Below are 21,894 nucleotides of genomic sequence, written 5' to 3' on the forward strand. Positions count from 1 at the left end.
ATTGTGGACTCAAGTTCCCCTACTACCCTTCCCCACCAAAGATGATTCTGTGGGTCTTGACATCGTTACAGTTTTGAATATTTGCATTCCCATATTCAAATTGTGTATTTGAGCATTTTTCTGTCTTGTTAGGTTTTCTTTCATATTTATTTAATAAAGAAAGATTTTCTTTAACCTCTCTGTTTATAATTTTCTCCAGAAAGACTTGGATATCTTTTGGTGCATTTATTTCTAAGGACCTTAATTTCTTGTAAAATTTTAATTTATTGCTGGTATTTAGATTTGCAGTTGACTTTACTGTATTAATCTCATGTTTAATGATATACGAATCTCTTACTAACTTTGAATAGTTCAGGGAGTTTTGCCCTTTTTTATCTGTCAGCAGTACGTGTCGTATGAATTTGTTTTGGTTTTGCTTTTTAATCCTCATGCCTTACTGTTATTTTGCTAATAATACTTCCAATACAAATCATAGTATGATAGCATTTTTTATTTTGTTAATGTTTTCTACTTGTGTTTTTATTCCTTCTGCTTTTTAAGATTTATTTTATCTTTTTAAATTTCTCAATTTGAATTTGGGATTCTTAGCTCATTAATTTTCACCGTTTTTCTGTTGTAATAAAAGTGTTTCAGGACATAAATTTTCCTGTAAGGTAACTGCTTTTGTATCTCTTTTAATAATGCAGTTTAATCCTTTGTGGCATTTCTATAACTGGTTGTTTCAGTCAATACAGTCTAACCATTCTGAATTTAAGACACTAAAATTAACCTTATTCAGCCTCCCCAATTTGTTTTTTTTGTTTGTTTGTTTTTCATACTGATATTTCTTTTTTTTTCTTTTTTTTTTAATATTAAATTTTATTTTTATATTCCCCCATACAATTGCAAACGCCCCATTCTGACCCCAATCCTTCCCCTCCCGCCCCCCACCCCCCAAAAAGTGTCTCTGGTTCATAGTTTTTTGTTGATTTTGATTTTCACTTTCTTATATTCATTTTCCTGGTCCCTTATTTAAGTTTTCTAGATTCCTGCTGTGAGTGAGACCATCCGGTATTTTTCTTTTTCTTTTTGTCAGCCTCCCCAATTTGTATGCTATCTTTGTCTAGTAGTATCATTCCTTTTTGTCCCTCCTATTAGTTGTTAATTTTTTAATGGGAACACAAGGTAATAATTTTAGCTATTTACATTTACTAATTTCTTTTCCTTTTTCTCTTAGACCTTCCTTTAAAAGGGTTCTTTTGTGGAGTTCATAATATTAAAAAGTCTTATTCACTATTTTTGTTTACATTGCTCACCATCAGTTTTTAAATCTGCTTTAGCTAATCAGATTAGATAATTACAATATTTTGATGTATATACAAATACATCAAATATGTATATTTTGATAACTTTGGTCAAATGTACAATTATGTAACCACCATCACACCCATGAGATAAAACACTTCCATCACCTCAAAAAAATTCTCTATGTCTCTTAGTAGACAGTCCCTTTCTATCCGTAGTCCCTGCTCTCTGACCCTTGATTTTTGTCTCTTCTAGAATGTCATATATATATATATCATACACTACACACACATATGCGTACACATTAAGTATTTCACTTAATATATTGCACATGAAATTCATCCATGTTCTTATCTATCACTGATAGATAAGAAACTTATAGATCTATTTGGGATATATGTCAAAACTGTCATAGGGTGTTAGACTTAGCAGTAAGATATATATGCTATTCCAAAGAGAAGAGTATGTGATTATAACTCCCCATATTTTTATATGTACATGCTTATCTTTCACTTATCTATCAGTGATAGTTGCCTGACTACAAACATTTATAACATACATCAGATTTTGTAACTTTTATTCGTATATTTGGGATTTTGTTTTAATTTTAGATTTTGTAGTTATAGAACTGTCCTCAACTGTAAAGAAGAATCTGTGTAGGGATATATAAGTATCTTCAGTTTGAAGTTCTACAATCTGAGAATTAGTATGGAATTACTCTTTTTATCTTAAGTATTTAATTCCTTGGGATTCTTCTATCTGCAAGACACTTTAAATACTTTGAGTATGATTTTTATCTACTGCCAAATTGGATTTGATGTGGTTTATGGCTTATTAATCAGTGGCATAACGTTTATTAGTTATTTGATTATGTCTATGATTTAGGGGAAAACTCTTTGTGGTCCTCTTACTGTTTCCTTTGTAGATATGATACACCAACTTCTAAAAAGAAAGTACGAATTAAAGATCGCAATAAACTCTCTACAGAGGAGCGTCGGAAGTTATTTGAGCAAGAGGTAGCTCAACGGGAGGCTCAGAAACAGCAGCAACAGATGCAGAACCTGGGAATGACATCTCCACTGCCCTATGACTCTCTTGGCTACAATGCCCCCCACCACCCCTTTGCTGGTTACCCACCAGGTTATCCCATGCAGGCCTATGTGGATCCCAGCAACCCTAATGCTGGGAAGGTGCTCCTGCCCACACCCAGTATGGACCCTGTGTGTTCTCCTGCTCCTTATGATCATGCGCAACCCATGGTGGGACATTCTACAGAACCCCTTGCTGCACCTCCACCTGTGCCAGTGGTACCACACGTAACAACCCCTGTGGAAGTTTCCAGTTCACAGTACGTGGCCCAAAGTGATGGTGTAGTACATCAGGACTCCAGTGTTGCTGTCTTACCAGTGCCGGCCCCAGGCCCAGTCCAGGGACAGAATTATGGAGTTTGGGATTCAAACCAACAGTCTGTCAGTGTACAGCAGCAGTATTCTCCTGCACAGTCTCAAGCAACCATATATTATCAAGGACAGACATGTCCAACTGTCTATGGTGTGACATCACCCTATTCACAGACAACTCCACCGATTGTACAGGTAATTTTGAAACTTTTTTGTCTGTCTTATATTCTGTTTATGGAATGTTAAATCTGATGGAAGGGGGAATTCCTGCCATTGTTCACTTTTATATATTGATCAATTTCCACATACACTAGTTATCTATTATTGTATAACAAATTCCTCCAAAAATTGTCAATTTACATCTGACAATTACATTTACATCTCAGTTTCTGTGGGTCAGGAATTAAGAAGCAGCTTAGCCAGATATTTCTCAAACAAGAGTCCTTTATAAAATTATAGTCAAACTATTAGCCAGAATCATAGTTATCTGAAGATTAAACATGAGGGGCCTCCCTGGTGGCGCAGAGGTTGAGCGCTGGGTTGCGAAGCTGCCCGCAGCCTCTGCAGCACCGGTTCGATCCCCGGCTGCTCCCCGGCCACCAGAGGAGGGTCCCACATGGCGCGCAGACCTCTCCTGCCGCCCGCTGCTCCCCTCAGCAGTGTACTTCGGTCCTTCTGCCTGCTCTGCTCCCCGCTCTGGCTCTGGTGAATTCTCTCACCCTCCCGCGCTTCTGACTGTACCCAGTGCTTGTACAAATAAATAAATAAATAAATCTTTAAAAAAAAAAAAAAGATTAAACATGAGATTGAGAGTCACTTTCCAGTTACTTACATGGTAAGTAACTTACTTACCATGGCCTTTTTTTTTTTTTTTAACTGAGAGGGACTGATTTTTGGATTACTCTTTTCCTTTTTGCTTATAGGCAATAAATCATATACAGTTCATTTTTCTATGTCCCAATCAGGAGAACCTTTTATCATGGTAATTGAGTTCAGAGATGACTTGCCCTTTTCTTACTCTAGACCCAGCTTTTATATTGTGTTTTTATACCCTACATTTATCACAAAGTTTGTCAGATTGAGTGTGATACATTGACCCTTGGGATATTACTATGGTAATAAATAGTAATGTTAAATTTAAAGACTAAAAATATACTGAATCTACATTTCAAAATAGAGTTTTGTGTTAAACACTACATTTTATGTTTTAAAGAAAAGAATGTACAAAAAAACACTATCCTCACTGTATTCCTGTATCTCTCCCATTAGTCTTCATCACTCATTAAAGGTGAATTATTGTGGAGGGTAGAGTCTCGCAAGGATGTCACCTGTCCACATTACTTATAGTATTGATGAATAATTTTTTATTAGTATTTTTGTGATGAAGGTGATTCAAAATTTTATTCACAGGGCCTTGACAAAGTGTCCTATTTTAACTCTCAAAACCTTAACTCTGTTAACTACTTTCATGTTTTTGATCTCCCGAATCACATGCTTATCTATCTTATGAATTTGTAATATTGAAAACCTGAAGGGTTTTATTCCATGTTTTCCTACTTACCATGATTCTTAGACATTTTTCTGAGTTACTGTGTTTTTATTTGTGTGTATAAACATGTACATCTTAGTGACTAATATCCCATTTGCTTATGAGGTCATTTTCCTCAGGTAATCAGTTAAATTGAAAGTCATTTTTCTTACAAATAGTACTACACTGAACATTATAATTATTTTTGTGTGTGTGTTTTTTTTCCTTGTCATGTTTGGCTTTAAACAAATGTTATATTGCTAATAAGTAAGGCTGATAAGAAAATGGACATTGTCATCAGATATTTTATTTTAATATATGTATTTTTATTTTAATATATGCTTTTTAAAATTTTTTGTGTGTATGTTAAATTCTACCTCCTATAGAATGTGTTAAGGATCTTAAATTTCTTATGTAATGTCTGCTGTGTCTTGCCATATTCTTACTGAACCAAGCCATTAGTTTTGTTTTTCCCTGAAAATGTGTATCACAGATACAAGAAAAATGGTCTGCTTCTTCCCCTTCTTATTCCCTATGTGTGTGTTTTAATCTGGGTAGTAGAGTCTAAACAACAGCTCTCTAGTCATATGATTGTCCTTTTGGTTTTTTTTAAAGATTTATTTATTTATGCATACAAGAGCTGGGGTGTAGGCCAGAGGTGCAGGAGGGTGAGAGGATTCATCAGAGACAGAGTGGCGAGCAGAACAGGCAAACCCACTGGAATGCACTGCTGAGTGGAGCAGTGGGCAAGACAGGAGAGGTCTGCTGTGCCATGTAGGTTAGCTCCCTGACTGGGAATTGAACTCATGCTGCAGTGGCTGCAGATTGCTTCATAGTGCTGAGACTTAACCCCTTTCACCACCAGGGAGGCCCAATGTATGAGTTTTATTGGAAAAAAAATATATAGGCACAAGTTCAAGATGATTTCCATCCCAGTGGCAAAAGATTTCTAAGTCCTAAGACTTAAGTGTCACATTTTTACTTACATCCAGTTTTCTAGTCTGTTCCTACCGATGAGTTATTTGTTGATAACCCTTCCCCCCTCCCCCCGCTGCTGTCCACTTTGTGTGTACTGGAGTAGTAGGTAAATGAACTAGGATGGTTCAGACTATCCTCCCCTTTTCTATGAGATAATTTGATCAGAGATGATGTTGGACTTGAGTCCTAGTCCATCATTTACTATATGTTCTGGAGACTGGCACCCATATTCTTCAGTTGTAGTTTTTCTCATCTATATTATGAGCAGAATGCCTCAGAGTAGTTGAGGTTTATATAACATGATGAATATTAATAATGATAGATTTAATGTACCATATGCCTTAAAGGTTTAATTACAATTGCTTTAACACTGAGAGAGTAGTAACATAACCAGCTGTTAGATACAGAGAATGAAGATCATCTATCTGGTGTTGGCCCAAAGATCTGACCTCCCAGAGGAGACCTTCAGGCCTGTTTTGTTTGAGACCAAATTTCACCTGTAAAACAGTATCTAGTGCTGAGCATTGTGGATTCGGAGAGTTACAATTTATCACTTTACTCTTTTTTTTCAAAGATTTATTTATTTATACAAGAACTGGGGTACAGACCAGAGGCAAGAGAGGGTGAGAGAATTCACCAGAGACAGAGTGGGGAGCAGAACAGGCAGAAGGACCAAAAACACTGTTGAGGGGAGCAGCAGGTGAGACAGGAGAGGTTTGCCGCGCCATGTGTAGTATCTCCCTGGCTGGCGGGGAATCGAACCCACGCTGCAGAGGCTGCGGACAGCCTCACAGCATAGCGCTCAACCTGCTGCCCCAGCTGGGAGGCCCAAGTTTACTCTCTTCTTCAGCCTCCCAGAAACTATTTCTGCTTAAAATCAGGATTACCAGCACAGACGCTTTAGCCCCCTCCTAATCTCTTCCACCACCCTCCTCACCACATGCATAATAACTTGCTTATTGTATCCATTTTTGAAGACTGCTTCCTTCTGTGTGTCAGGGCTCTTGGACACTCATTTCCAAATAAATTGGTGATCATAGAATAGAGCCCAGTTAGTTATATTTTGTTCCATGGTTTACTTTATCAAAGTTAAAGAAGTATTTTAAGAATTATTTATACTTCCCTTTTTAGAGTATACTCTAATTTTTTATTAAATACTATTTGATCTTTGTTGCTAATATCTTATTTTGTGTTGGTCTCTTGATTCATTTTTACCTGGGTAATAGATAACATTAGTGTAATAAAGTTTTCGATTTAACCAGATTATAGGATTTGGGACAAGATTAAGTAGAGAGATAAGGGCCTCCCCAGTGGCGCAGCGGTTGAGCGCTGGGTTGCGAAGCTGCCCTTAGCCTCTGAAGTGCCAGTTCGATCCCCAGCCACTGGCAAGGGTCCCACATGGCACGCAGACCTTTCCTGCCGCCCGCTGCTCCCCTCAGCAGTGTACTTCGTCACTCTGCCTGTTCTGCTCTCCACTCTGGCTCTGGTGAATTCTCTCACCCTCCCGCCCTTTTGACTGTACCCAGTGCTTGTATAAATCAATAAATCTTTAAAAAAAAAAAAAAAAGGTAGAGAGATAATACTTGTTTCTACAGAGTATTTGATGTTGCACAGATTTCTCATGTTGGTCCCAAATGCCCAGAGATGAATGCAGTTCTAATGTATACATTTTTCTCTCAGATTTTGTGGTACTATTTTGATTATTCTGTATTGACAATGAATATGATCTGTGTTGTTCGCTCTTCCACTATGCTGAATCAAGTATTGTATTCTTCCTCTTCTTTTGTCTGTGTCCCTTCAGTAATAACTCATCTAGAAATCTCTCAGATGGCTACATTGGCCTTTTCAGACTTTTTAGATCTTTGCTGGTATTGTTTGGCATTATTATATTTTGCATTTTGACTGTCATAGTGCTTATGAATCATTGTACTAGGTAGAATTTCAGTCCATAAGATCAAAATCTGCCCTTAAATACAGGATACCTATCTACTGCGTAGCTCCTTGGTAGCATTACCTCTTAAAACAGTAAGATTGTTTTTCAGGGCTTCTTGTTAGCTCTTTTTTTTTTTAAGCAATTTTTATATTAATGAGAAATAATTCCATTGTAGGTTTGATCATGATATTTATTTCTTTTGTAACTCCAGATGAGGGAAGTAACCCATCTCTAGTGGTAGTCAGAACTTAATGAAATAACATGTAAAAAATCTTTCTTGTATAAATTAGTGTATGGTAATAATTTCAAGTACACTGAAGTCTCCTGAGTCTCTCTTGAAAAGAATTATGTTAGCAAAAAGTTAATAAACTAGTTTAAAATTCGATCATGTTCTTACTATCTTTAGTGTAATCATGTTCTTACTATCTTTAGTAAGAACTAAAGATAGTTCTTACTTTTTAAGAACTTTTTTTTTTTTTTAAGATTTATTTATTTATTTATACAAGCACTGTGTACAGTCAGAGAAGCACGGGAGGGTGAGAGAATTCACCAGAGCCAGAGTGGGGAGCAGAACAGGCAGAGTGACAAGTACACTGCTGAGGGGAAAAGCGGGTGGCAGGAGAGGTCTATCTTTAGTTGTTTACTATCTTTAGAATCATTACCTTTGACCTTTTTTGGTTAAAACAACTTATTAGTAATTAGGAGTTAATAATAAAAAGACTCAGATAAAAGTAGTAGATATCCTAAGAACAACACTTCAGTTGATTTTTCCAGTCTCATTGGAAGCCAACAATTTGATAGCTTTCATGAACCCTTCCCCTTTCCCCAAAAAATGTTACCTGTTTTCTTTTGACCTAGTAAGTAAATGATTAGGAGTTATTCAAAAAAGAAATTTGTATTTGTGGGACCTCCCCAGTGGTGCAGTGGGTTGAGCACCATGCTGAGAAGCTGTCCACAGCTTCTGGAGTATGGGTTTGATTCCCGGCCTGCCAGGGAGAAACCCACATAACGGGGCAGACCTCTCCTGCCTCTCCTGCTGTTCCCCTCAGCAGTGTCTTCGGTCTGTCTGCCTGTTCTGCTCCATGCTCTGTCTCTGTTGAATTTTCTCACCCTCCTGTGCCCCTGACTGTACCTCAGTTCTTATATAAATAAATGAATCTTTAAAAAAAAATTACAAAACCTATCCTTAAAAAAAAAAACTTGTATTTGAAACAAAAGATTGTTTTACACAGTTGTACTCGAATATTCATACTAAAAGTAAAAAAAAATTTTTTTTTAAATAGATGTATCTTCCAGTAAGATTATGCCAATTTACAAGTCAATGACTGCTTTATTAGAGCTAGAAAAGTGTAAACTGTGAATCTTTTCATTTTATCTTTAGAGTTATGCCCAACCAAGTCTTCAGTACATCCAGGGACAACAGATTTTCACAGCTCATCCACAAGGAGTGGTGGTACAACCAACTGCAGCTGTGACTACAATAGTTGCACCAGGGCAGCCTCAGCCCTTACAGCCAGTAAGAAATATTTCATTTGATAAAACTCATGGATTGCCTGCCTTAAGTTTAGAAGATTAATTTTTTTTCCAGTTTGGTTTTGGATTTTTATTTTTCAGTGTTATTTTAATTTTTCTTAGTCACCAGTTTCACTCAAATGTATAGATATCCTGAGGGAGTACTATTCAATTGTTTTGTCAATTTTTTTAAAAAAATATTGTGGAATTTACAGCTATGTTAATTGTTGTATATTTTGCTTCTGTGATTCTTTTATTTGCATTGAAACTGACGGGCTTGTATCTTTATATTTTTGCTATGAATTTCTAAAGTAATTGTTTTCTAACTTACTGTTTATGGAGTCCTAGACTATGATACTATATTTGATACCATGGACTAGGGGTATAGAATTGAATGCTATACTTCATTATGCATGTTGTACAGTATATGTATCAAGAGAAACTTTCGGTATTCTCCAACGCATGTAGGATATGGGGTAAGTCTTTTAAGAGTTATTTAGTTATGCATACAGGTACTGGGGTACAGGCCAGAGGTGCGGGGTTTGAGAGGATTCATTAGAGACAGAGTAGGGAACAGAACAGGCAGATTGACTGAAATACACTACTGAGGGGAGCAGTGGGCAAGACAGGAGAGGTCTGCTGCGCCATGTGGGTAGCTCCCTGGCTAGCTGGGAATCGAACTCATACTGCAGAGCTGTGGATACCTTCACAGTGCTGTGCTTAACCCCTTGCACCACCAGGGAGGCCCCTATGGGGGAATTCTTGATAGAATGTTGTTTGGATGCAGTTGGAAATAGGAGGTTGGCATTAAAATCAGTTAAAGAGGAGAAAAACACAGTCAAATTAGCAATTTAGAATACTGGCAATTCCTGTATTGTCAGGAATCCAGCAATCCAGCACGTGATGATGACTTTAGACCAGTAAGATAGATAGTGGCAGTAACTAAGTAAAAAGACTACACATTAAACAACCGGGAAATTAGGCAATGTATATTTACAGCAGGTATTTGAGGTCTATAAATTGGACTCTTCTTGACATTTTGAATACAAATACGAATAAGATTCCATTCTTCTTTAAAATCTGACATTCCAATAAGAGAATTGAAGCTCACAATGAGTAATACTAAAAGTAGTCAGGATTTAGTGCCCTAAATGTTAAGTGTTTGAGAAAGAAAAGAATCATTCCCAAGTGGGGGAATTATTTAGTAGCCAATGATTTAGACTACTTTTAAGTGACACAGAAATTCAGGACTAGATAGGGCCTCCCCTGGTGGCGCAGCAGTTGAGCGCTGGGCTGCGAGGCTGCCCGCAGTCTCTGCAGCGCCGGTTCATTCCCCGGCCGCCGGCGAGGGTCCCACCAAAAAAAAAAAAAAGAAAGAAAGAAAGAAAGAAATTCAGGACTAGATAGAGGGCTATGAAATGGAGGGATTTAATCAGGGCCCATCAGGGGGGCATCTACTTGAAGTAGGGGTTAAGTGGAACATACCCAAAGCAGTGGTGCTCAGAGACTTATGTTTATTTAAAATTCTCCTCATTTATATGAGCTGGGGATCTCAAGTTCCACTTTAACTGCTCAAAGCTAAAGCTGGTAAAATTATTTTTTAGTTGACTTACATAAAATAGACAATAAGGGTATATATATATTTATAGTGATTGTATTGATAGTCTGCTGGAGCTGCTGTAACAAAACCACTGACTCAGTGGTTTAAAAATAGAAATTTGTTTTCTTACAGTTCTGGAGGCTGGAAGTCTTAAGATCAAGGTGTTGGCAAGTTTGGTGTTTCCTGAGCCAACTTTCCTTGACTGGCAGATGACTGCTTTCTCACTGTTTTCACATAACCTTTTCTATGTGCATGGTCCCTCATGTCTCTTCTTCTTAGAAGGACACTTGTCCTATTGTGCTGGGACACCACCCTACCGACCTCACTTTAACCTTAGTTATTTCTTTAAAGGACCTGTCTCCAAATAGAGTTACATTGGGGTTTTAGGACTTCAGTATATGAATTTTGGGGAAATACAATTCAGTTCTTAACAGTGGTTATAAGGTTTTAAAGTTTTTCTAAAATGTGAGTTTTTGAAAAATAGAGATATGAGGTTTCAAACATACAGAAAAATCTGTAATAGATAAAAGTTAACATTCTGTCCTTTCTGCTTTTCAGATTTTTTTTTTTTTAAGATAGAGATATATCCAAAGTCCATTGAACTGAATCAGTATCCTAATGTCACTATATTGCCATTTAGCATTGCCTTTTTTTTCCCCCCCAAAAGGCTAAAAAATATTGCTCTGGATAATTAACTGCTGGATATTTTTTAGTATGATATCTTGAATGGTGAACTTGGGATCAATCATCAGTTTTCTGACTGATTCCCAGACTTCTTCATATATACTGTGCCTGATCATTTCCCAGATTATATCTTTCTTTTCTTCTTTAAAAAAGAAGGGGGGGGGGAAAGTCAAGAGAAGAGGTTAAAAAAAAAAAAGAGGTAGATGTATATTTTTACATATTGCTTAAGTGGAATATTTTTTCATTTTCAGCTAGATTAAGAGATGTCACTGATCAAGAGTTTGTATGTGTGTGTGTTTCTTCTCTAGCCTGAAATGGTTGTGACAAATAATCTTCTGGATCTGCCACCTCCCTCCCCTCCCAAACCAAAAACCATTGTCTTACCTCCCAACTGGAAGACAGCCCGAGATCCAGAAGGGAAGATTTACTACTATCATGTGATAACAAGGTAAGAGGGGCTGTGTGGACATTCCCAAATCAGCTTCAGTTGGTTAAAGAAGTTGCCACCATAAGGGGAGTTTTACAATTATACAGACTTGTTATTGACTGTCCACTGTGCTTAAGGGCTGCTGGATTTCTAGAATTACATATTTAACACTGTCTTTAATACCTTAGAGATATTGGTCCTTTTAAGTTATGTTTTGATGTATTTTTCATCTAACACTTTTGGAGAAAACTAAGGAGTTGAAATAAATGATAGACTTCATCTATCATTATAGATATCAGGAACCTGATATCTATATATAGATATCAACCGTTTTCTGTAAAAGGCCAAAAAATAAATATTTTCATTTTTTTTAGCCAAACAATCTCTGTCACAATTACACATCTCTGCCTTTGCTGTGAAGTAGTCATAGACAATTCATAAACATAGACTCTATTTACAAAAGCAGACAGTGGGCCAGATTTGGCCCTTGGGCCATAGTTAATGTTGACTCCTGCCATATAAAATAATTCCAATTTATCGGGCCTCCCCTGGTGGCGCAGCAGTTGAGTGCTGGGCTGAGAGGCTGCCCGCAGCCTCTGTAGCACCGGTTCGTTCCCTGGCCACCGGCGAGGGTCCCACAAAAAAAAAAAAAAAAAAAAAAAAAATCCCAATTTCTTTTTTTCTTGAATTTTAAAATATATATCTTTCAGACAGATATCTTTATATGTTTGTGTGCCTGCATGCACATGTGCACTCATCAGTATATAATCTTGTGTGAATTGTTAGGGTGCATGTTTTGTAGTCTTTATTTACCGACCTGTAGAACTTTCCCTATAAATTAATGTAGAACTGCATCATTTTTAATGTTTATTTACACATTATTGCTGGGGTCAGCAAACTTCTTGTTAGAATAGTTGTTTTTTGCAAATAAGGCTTTTTTTGGAAGATAACCGCAACTCATTTATTTAGGAATTTCTAGGAATGTTTTCACATTCAAATGGCAGAGAGAAATAGTTGTGACAGAGACCTAGTGACCCACAGGGTGAGAAGTATTTTCTTTCTGAACCTTTATAGAAAAAAGTTTACCAGCTCTTATACTCCTGTTTAGATGTACCAAATTTTATTCAGTTCACACTTGAGTGATGGATTTCCACTATTTGATATGAAATCTAACCTTGGGCATACTTTGACCATACTACCTTCTTCAGGTAGCTTCTTAGAAATGCAATTATTGGTCAAAATAGATACACATTTTGGGCCTTCCCTGGTGGCGCAGGCGTTTTAGCGCAGCGCTGTGAAGCTGTCCGCAGCTGGTACAATCCCAGCCAGCCGGTGAGGGTTCCACATGGTGTGGCAGACTTCTCCTGTCTCCCCCGCTGCTCCCCTCAGCAGTGTATTTCATTCAGTCTGCCTGTTCTGTTCCCCGCTCTGTCTCTGGTGAATCCTCTCACCGTCCCGCGCATCTGGCCTGTACCCTGGTTCTTGTGTAAATAAATAAATAAATCTTTAAAATAGATACACATTCTATTTTATTTATTTATTTATTTGTTTTTTAAAGGGTTTATTTATTTATTTATACAAGCACTGGGTACAGTCAGAAGCACGGGAGGGTGAGAGAATTCACCAGAGCCAGAGCGGGGAGCAGAGCAGGCAGATGGACGGAAGTACACTGCTGAGGGGAGCAGCGGGTGGCTAGAGAGGTCTGCGCGCCATGTGGGACCCTCCTCCAGTGGCCAGGGAGCAGCCGGGGATCGAACCAGCGCTGCAGTCTGCGGGCAGTTTCGCAACCCAGCGCTCAACCACTGCGCCACCAGGGAGGCCCAGAGAGCATAAGTTTTTAACCTGTACATCTTTTTCATGTTATTGGTCATTAAACCAAAGGGGCACAACTATAAACAAGAAGGCTCTTAAAGCAAAGAATAATTTTCTGACATGGTTAAGGATTGCGAAGAGTGCTTTGTATTTATTTTATTATGCTCATGCTTCAATTATGTGTTAGGTATAACCACTAATTGATCACCTATAGAGAAGAGAAGGCTGGTATAAGCAGGCACGGGTACCCCATGTACATTTTAGGTTTTTCTGAATCTGATTTTAAGGACATTAAAAACCAGGTGAGAAATAGATAGGATGTTTGGTTTTACTGTTCTCTTCAATATCCAACAGATCTTGCCACATCATTGACTATAGATATGTAATGGGTTAAATAATGAGGGGGTATGTCTCTAGGATAGAACCATTGCCAATGGGAAAATATCAAAGACTCTCTGCGTCTCATGGACCTGACTTAGTCTATGTCTGTTGCATATTGTATTTTTTGTATATATACAGGAACAAATACCTGTGCAAGAGATTGCTGTTTTCTGGTATGACAGCATGGCTGTTTTTTTCTTCATCTAGGCAGACTCAGTGGGATCCTCCTACGTGGGAAAGTCCAGGAGATGATGCCAATCTTGAGCATGAAGCTGAGATGGACTTGGGAACTCCAACATACGATGAAAACCCCATGAAGGTGAACGTAGCTTATACATGTGTTTCTTATCATTTAGGACACAAAAGCATTTAAGTTAAATCAACATAAACTTGTCATTTTTTAGGATAAGTAGACACTTGGTCTTGGGATTTTTTTTTCCCTTGTTATTCTGGATAATTACATGTGTAATAAGTGCTTTGGGGTCTATGACATCCAAATAATAAAAAGTTATGGTATGTAGAACAAAAAATTTTTAAAGTCCTTAATCTTTATTCAGCTGTTCTCTTTTTATCATACTTTTCTCATTGGAATTAAATACTGTAATATTTTAGCACAAAGTTTTTCAACCAGGAGTCATTTTGCTCCTCAGGACACATTTGGTAATATTTAGACATTTTTGATTGTTAGAACTGAGGGGTTGCTACTGGCTTCTAGTGGGCAGAGACCAGGGAAGCCACTAAATGCCTCATAATGCATATAGTACAGGCCTACCCAAAACAAAGAACTGACCCCAAATGTCAGTAGTACCAAGGTTGAGAAACTTTTGCCTTGGTGTTTGTTCTTCTAGACCTTTCTGGAAACACATACAGATGGTGATCTTTTTGTTTTAAACATACAAATAGCGTTGTACTATTTTTACTTTTATCACTTCCTTTAATATAACTTAATTCCTTCCGTGTAGAGCTACTGCAGTCTTTTTGATAGCTTTCAATGTGTTTGGCCTCTGAAGTCTTACTTAAATGGCTTGGTTTAATATCCTGCCATTTTGGGATTGGTAGGTCTGGAAAGAAGTTAAACTGAATAGGGGACCTCCGTGGAGGCCTAAGAATTAAGTCTCTCAGCACTATCATTGCCTCGAGTTCGATCCCTGGCCACATATGTCGAACCCACATATGTTGCAACAGACCTCTCCTGTCTCGCCCACTACTCCCCTTAGCAGTGTATTTCAGTAAATCTTCCTGTTCTGCTCCCCATGCTGTCTTTTTTTTTTTTTTTTTTTAAATAGAATAGAGAATTTGTATGGGCCTTTATTTCAGGTTATTTATTTATTTTAAAGATATATTTTTTTATTTATAAATAGCTGGGGTACAGGCCAGAGGTACAGGAGGGTGAGAAGATTCACCAGAGACAGAGTGGGGAGCAGAACAGGCAGACAGACCAAAAGCACTGCTGAGGGGAGCAGCAGGTGTGACATGTGAGGTTTGCCACGCCATGTGGGAATCTCCCTGGCCAGCCGGGAATCAAACCCGTGCTGCAGAGCCTGTGGACAGCTTCACAGCACTGTTCTCAACCTGCTGCACCACTGGGGAGGCGCCCCCACACTCTTGTCTTTGGCGAATCCTCTCACCCCCCCTGCACCTCTGGCCTACACCTAGATCAAAACCCAACTCCCACTTTTCAGACTTCCATAGCAATTAGAAGGGCTTATGACAAGATCTCTGGTGCAGAAAGTTAGTTGTGAACTCTTGAGACCAAGTTCATAAGCATATTGGAGATCTTGTCTTTTGTACCTTACTTTTCAGTCATGATTCGGTCTTTCAGTCTTGTGTTTGCTAAGTTAGTCCTTCAGAGAAAATTCAGGGTAAGTAGAAAGTTGAAATTGTCGACCAGGGAATCATCCTTTATTATACAAACACCTTCGTTTGGAAAATCTAGATTTCTAAAATAATCAAGCACAAAGTAGCAACTATGAAATAGAGGTGAAGTAAATGGGCAGCCTTATGTGCCATGTTTAGGAATTGGACCTCAGTTCTCTGTGTAGATGATGGGAAATCATTGAAGTGGTTCGCGCAATGACATGCTCAGACTTACCTTTTAGAAAGCTCTGTGGGGTGTGGAGGGCAAACTCTGTGGGGTTGACCATGGGATTGGGGGCTTCTACAAGAGCTTTGTAATAGTTAAATCTACCACTTCCTAGCAGCACCTGGCATCACCTGTTAGAAATGGAGAATTTCAGTCACTAATCCTAGCCTGGATTAGAATCTGAAGTTAAACACCATCCCTAATGATTCCCATACACATTAAAGTCTAATAGACAATGTTGATCGATGACTACAATTTGCCTTTTTTGGACATTTTATGAACTTTTTTGAAACATGAACTGAGAGTGTAATAGCAGCTAAATGGACTCCAAGTTGTGCCCACGTGGGATCCTAATATCAAGAGTCAGGTATCCCAACTGGGGGAAAGACCTGATCTCTCATACCAGCACTGTTAATGTTTTCCATTTCTAGACTTCAAAAAAGCCTAAGACAGCTGAAGCAGACACCTCCAGTGAACTGGCTAAGAAGAGCAAAGAAGTATTCAGAAAAGAGGTAAGACTTGGTATATGTGGACAATGAGCTCTATGAACTGAAACCTGAGTCCTGTTCTTTCTCATTTATGACAATTCTTTTCTTTTTAAATAATTATTTAAAAAATAATGCTGGTAAACATTGGGGTGCATATAACTCTTTGGGATAATTTCATATTCTTTGGATAGATATGATACTCAGAAATGGGATTGCTGGGCCTCCCCGGTGGCGCAGTGGTTGAGCGCTGGGTTGCGAAGCTGCCCGCGGCCTCTGCGGCGCCGGTTGGATCCCCGGCTGCTCCCTGGCCACAGGAGGAGGGTCCCACATGGCGCGCAGACCTCTCCTGCCGCCCGCTGCTCCCCTCAGCAGTGTACTTCGGTCCTTCTGCCTGCTCTGCTCCTCGCTCTGGCTCTGGTGAATTCTCTCACCCTCCCACGCTTCTGACTGTACCCAGTGCATGTACAAACAAACAAACAAACAAACAAACAAACAAAAACAAATAAATAAATAAAAATACATGCCCCTTTTAAAAAAAAAAAGAAAGAAAGAAATGGGATTGCTGAATCCTGTGGTGGTTTGTATTTTAGTTTTTTGAGGAAACTCCATACTGTTTTGCAAAATGGTCGCACCTATTTGCATTCTCACCAGCAGAGGGTTCCTTCTTCTCTGTGCCTTCACCAATACTTGTTACTAGTGTTTTTAGTGTAAGCCATTCTTATAGGTGTGAGGTAATATCTCATTGTAGTTTTGATTTGCATTTCCCTAATAATAGGTGAAAATGAGCATCTTTTCATGTGCTTGTTGGCCATCTGTGTGTCCTCTTTGGAGAGTGTCTGTTCAGATCATCTGTTCATATGCGGGGTGGGGGAGGTGTCCATTAAAAATTTTTTTGAGTTCTGTGAGTTATTTGTGTGCCTTGTATATTAACTCCTTTTCAGATGTCTGATGTGTAAATGTCTCCCAACCAGTAGGCTGCTTTTTGTTTTGTTTTCTTTCTCTGTGCAGAACCTTTTTAATTTGATGTAGTCCTGTTTGTTTATTTTTATTTTTGGTTTCATTTCTCTTTGCCTTTGGAGTTGGGTTCCCCAAGGACATCTCTAACTCTTACATCATAAGATATCACTTGTATTTTCTTCTTTGTGTTTTATGGTTTCAGGTCTCACATCCAAAACTTAAATACATTGTGAATGATTTTCGTGTATGGATTTAGAGAATGATCCAGTTTCATTCTTATGCATTTGGCTGTCTGGTTCTCCCAACACCATTTGTTGAAGAAATTGTTCTCTCTCTATTGTATGGTCATAGTTTCTTTGTCATATATTAAGTGTCAGTATGTCTATGAGTGTATTTCTGGCCTCTTGATTCTATTCCATTGATCCAAGTGTATTTTTATTTCAGTACCATGCTATTTTAATTGTCCACTTGTAATGTAGCTTGAAGTCTGGTAATGTGATGCCTCCATTTTTCTTCTTTTTTTTTCTGGATTTTTGAATTATTTGGGGTCTTTTGTTCTAGATAAATTTTAATATTTTTGGCTCTACTTTTTAAAATATCAGGAATTTGACAGGGATTGCATTGAATCAGTATGCCACTTTAATTATATTAATCCTCCCCATCCATGAATATGGAATTCTTTTCTCTCTCTTTATCATGTCATCTGCAAATAGTGATAGTGTCCATCCTTTTCCAAAGTGTGCCTGTTTGAAATGTTAGACTGCCCTGCACTGGGGTATTCCCTTGCTTCTGTGATTTGACTGTGTTCTTGTTATGTGATGGCAAATTGCTATCATTTTACGATTGGGGTAAGCACTTTCATATCATTGCCTCATTTTGTCTCTACAACAGCTCTGACCTATAGTACAAGATAGGTATTGTTTTTCCACAAATATAGATGGAATAACTCATAAGATTCAAAGAAAACAAGTTCTTGACAGAAGACTTGAACTCAGACCTTCTGTCTTAATGTCCAGTTCTCTTTCTGTGATATCTCATTTGGGAGGTGCCTAGGCCTCAAAGGTTTGGGAGAATACAGATCCTCCTTATGCTACTGGAGAGGGTGTGGGGGTTATTCCTGCTATCAGGATACTACCCTCCTTGTTTGCCTCATGACAACCAAATTCTAAACTCCAGTGATCTTTTATTGAAGGGGCTTTTACTCTGTTGGAGGAAATAGGCCTTTATTTTATTATTTTTTTAAGATTTATTTATTTTTTAAAATAAATTTTATTTTTATATTCCCCATACAACTGCAACTCCCTTATTTTGACCCCAATCCTTCCCCTCCTCGCCCCCCACCCCCCATAGAGTGTCTCTGGTTCATAGTTGTTTGTTGATTTTGATTTTCACTTTCTTATAGTTACTCATTTTCCTGGTCCCTTATTTAAGTTTTCTAGATTCCTGCTATGAGTGAGACCATCCGGTATTTTTCTTTTTCTTTCTGGCTTATTTCGCTGAGCATGATCCCTTCCAGCGCCATCCATGTTGCTGCAAATTGCATGTGTTTATCTTTTTTGAATGCTGAGTAATATTCCATGGTGTATATGTACCACATCTTCTTGATCCAGTCATCTATTTTTGGGTATTTGGGTTGTTTCCAAAGCTTAGCTATTGTAAAAGTGCTGCTATAAACACAGGGGTGCAGGTGCTCTTTGGAATTGATGTTTCTTTGTCCTTTGGGTAAATACCTAGGAGTGGAATCGCTGGATCATATGGAAGCTCTATGTTTAGTAGGTCCAGAAATCTCCACACAGCTTTCCATAGTGGTTGGACCAGTTTGCACTCCCACCAGCAGTGCAGGAGAGTTCCTTTTTCTCCACATCCTCACCAACATTTGTAGTTGCTAGTTCTTTTAATATGTGCCATTCTCACTGGGAGAACATTTTTGCACACAACACTAATGATAAAGGACTGATCACAAAAATCTGCAAAGAGCTGATGAGACTCAACAACAACAAAGAAAATAATCCTGTCAAAAATGGGCAAAAGAGCTAAAAAGAAACTTCTCTGAAGAGGAAATGCAAATGGCCAACAGGCATATGAAAAAATGTTCAACATCACTTGTAATCAGGGAAATGCAAATCAAAACTACCATGAGATACCATCTTACACCAGTGAGAATGGCACATATTAAAGATTTATTTTTTATTTATTTATGCATATAAGAACTGGGGTGTAGGCCAGAGGTGCAGGGGGTGAGAGGATTCACTAGAGACAAAGTGGGGAGCAGAACAGATGACTCTACTGAAATAAACACTGCTGAGGGGAGCACTGGGTGAGACAGGAGAGGTCTGCTGTTCCATGTGGGTTAGCTCCCTGGCTGGGGATCAAACTCATGCAACAGTGGCTAGCAATAGCTTGATAGCACTGAGACTTTAACCCCTGTGCCACCAGGGAGGCCTGGAAATAGATCTTAAATAGGTCCTCCCTAGTGGCCTAGAGGTAAAGTCTCAGTGCTATCACTGCAGTGGGCACTGCGAAGTCCTGATTTTGATCCTGGGTCAGGGAGCTAACCCACATATGGCACGGCAGACCTCTCCTGTCTCACCTGCTGCTCTCCTTAACAGTGTATTTCAGTAAATCTACCTGCTCTGCTCCCCACTCTGTTTCTGGTGAATCCTCTCACTCCCCACACTTCTGGTCTACAGCCCAACTCTTCTACACAAAAAATAAATAAAATATTTTTTAAAATAATGATAAATATAAGAGTATCTCGTGATAATCTGTCAGGAAGTGCTCCTGAATTAGGTGTAGGAATTGACCGGGAGGTCAGTATCTCCATCTACTGTTCGAGGTTCCCTACGTTAGGAGAATATACAGAGGCATGTATATTCAGGCAGAATATACAGAGGCAAAAGAAAGCATTGTCCCTTACAGGGAATTTTAAGTAGTCCATGGCTTTGGCACAGGGTATGTGAGAGATAGGGCCTGTGTGCCTGAGATGTACAGGGAACCATTGCAAGATTTTTGAGTTGGGTATAATGATATATACGTGGCTGTATATGGGGAACTGGATTGAAGAAAAATATGGATGGAGGCTAGGGAACCACAGAAAACCTTCTGGTAGAAGCCTTATGTAGGGATCAAACTTTGTCATCTCTGCTGTCCTTGTAAAATTATTGATGTTTCAGTTCGCCAACCAGCAACTGTTTATTTACTGCTTGTCCAGTGTTATAACCTTACCTTTTGAAAGTCTGGAAGTTCACTGAATTTCAGGGATAGGTGGAACCTGTTCAGGTTGTTACCTGACAGTGTAGCTATTACTAACCTCGCTCCCTTTGCCTCCTGGGCTTGATACCACAAATACTTCAGAGATCCTATGCCTGAGGTTTCTTTTGAGATCCACTGGGTAGGATAGATACTGTAGAAACAGTTCAGGAGGACACTGAAAGTTGTTCTGGATCTATTCTCAACAGCTGTCATACCCTGCTTCCAGCTATTTCATGTTGCTGTAGTATGAATCAAATGGATACTTACAGAATCTAAGTTACCTTGAACAACAAAATGCCTGTGTCCTTGGGTTGCTGATCCTAGTAACACAGAAATGCCCTCTCTGTCCTGCCTTCAGAGACCAGAGAATTTAGCTACAATCTCTTTGTGCCTAGGACATGCAATTTGTTAGCTGATACTCATGCTTCCATGAGATTCAGCAGTGAAGTTCTGTTCTGGATCCCTTCATCTACTGCTCCATGTCAGCCTTGCTCATTTCACCCAGGGGAGCTCTTTCTAAGGACTGACCTAGGATCCTTTTCTCTTAAATTCCACCAGGATATTAACATTCTTCTGTCCAAATCAATTGGCTGGAGTAAGGAACCAGGAAGGATTGACTGGCTCTACTTGCTGTATCTCCTAATAATTTCCTTAGTACAACTAAGGACTGTTGCACAACTCTGGGCAGTTAGTTGAGTAGTATGTTCTCATTACCCTACCTACAGATGTCCCAGTTCATTGTCCAGTGCCTGAACCCTTACCGGAAACCTGACTGTAAAGTGGGAAGAATAACCACAACTGAAGACTTCAAACACCTAGCTCGCAAGGTACACCCCCATGTTTGTGATATGACAATGTTTTAGGCAAACTGTGTCTCTTTTAAGGCCCTTTTCATTATAGAATGTGGGTTTTCCTTGTCACATGCCTTTGTTGGGAACTTAGGGAGAGGAAAGGAAGGTTTAGGAAGAGAAGGTGGCACCCTATTTGAGGATAGTAGATCTCTAAGAAACTGCTAGCACCAGGTTTCCTTTTCTGGTGATCCCAGCACCAGCCTTCCCTAACCTACCACCCGTGTTCAACTCCCAGTCTTGGTGGGAAGGACCCTGAGGCAGCAGGCCGATCTTCCTCCCTCATATCATTTCTACTCTGAATGGTGACTGTGATCTCTCTTCCTGTGCCCTGAACAGCTGACTCACGGCGTTATGAATAAGGAGCTGAAGTATTGTAAGAATCCTGAGGACCTGGAGTGCAATGAGAATGTGAAACACAAAACCAAGGAGTATATTAAGAAGTATATGCAGAAGTTTGGGGCTGTTTACAAACCCAAAGAGGACACTGAACTAGAGTGACTTATCGGGCCAGGGTGGGAGGACGGGTGATTAGGTAGGACAGACTCTGGGGAGAAGAAATCCTGTCGGCCTTCTCTGCCCCCACCCCACTGTCAGGGTTGTGCTACTGATGACATAACACCCTGGGGAAACCTACAGATTTCAACTGAAAGCCACAAAAATTAGCTTCATATACAATAAGCGATCCCTGGTTGTGAGATGCTGGGGTGTGTTTAGAGGCCATCAG

At 39.0% G+C, this 21,894-nt stretch overlaps 1 protein-coding gene across 1 annotated transcript in view; it reads left to right on the forward strand.

Moving 5' to 3' along the window:
• The window catches only part of SETD2 (SET domain containing 2, histone lysine methyltransferase), a gene marked incomplete at both ends in the record, with an annotated part of 89,228 nt that extends 67,560 nt beyond the window's left edge, over nucleotides 1-21,668 (forward strand). The window contains 7 exons of the mRNA XM_084246757.1: nucleotides 2,210-2,879; nucleotides 8,505-8,639; nucleotides 11,228-11,367; nucleotides 13,747-13,858; nucleotides 16,054-16,134; nucleotides 21,045-21,146; nucleotides 21,507-21,668. Coding sequence (XP_084102883.1) covers nucleotides 2,210-2,879; nucleotides 8,505-8,639; nucleotides 11,228-11,367; nucleotides 13,747-13,858; nucleotides 16,054-16,134; nucleotides 21,045-21,146; nucleotides 21,507-21,668 — 1,402 coding nt within the window. The remainder of the gene's footprint in view (nucleotides 1-2,209; nucleotides 2,880-8,504; nucleotides 8,640-11,227; nucleotides 11,368-13,746; nucleotides 13,859-16,053; nucleotides 16,135-21,044; nucleotides 21,147-21,506) is intronic.
• Between the last annotated feature and the right edge of the window lie 226 nt (nucleotides 21,669-21,894).

The sequence above is a fragment of the Talpa europaea genome (genome assembly GCF_964194135.1).
Source record: "Talpa europaea genome assembly, chromosome: 11".
Lineage (NCBI taxonomy): Eukaryota > Metazoa > Chordata > Mammalia > Eulipotyphla > Talpidae > Talpa > Talpa europaea.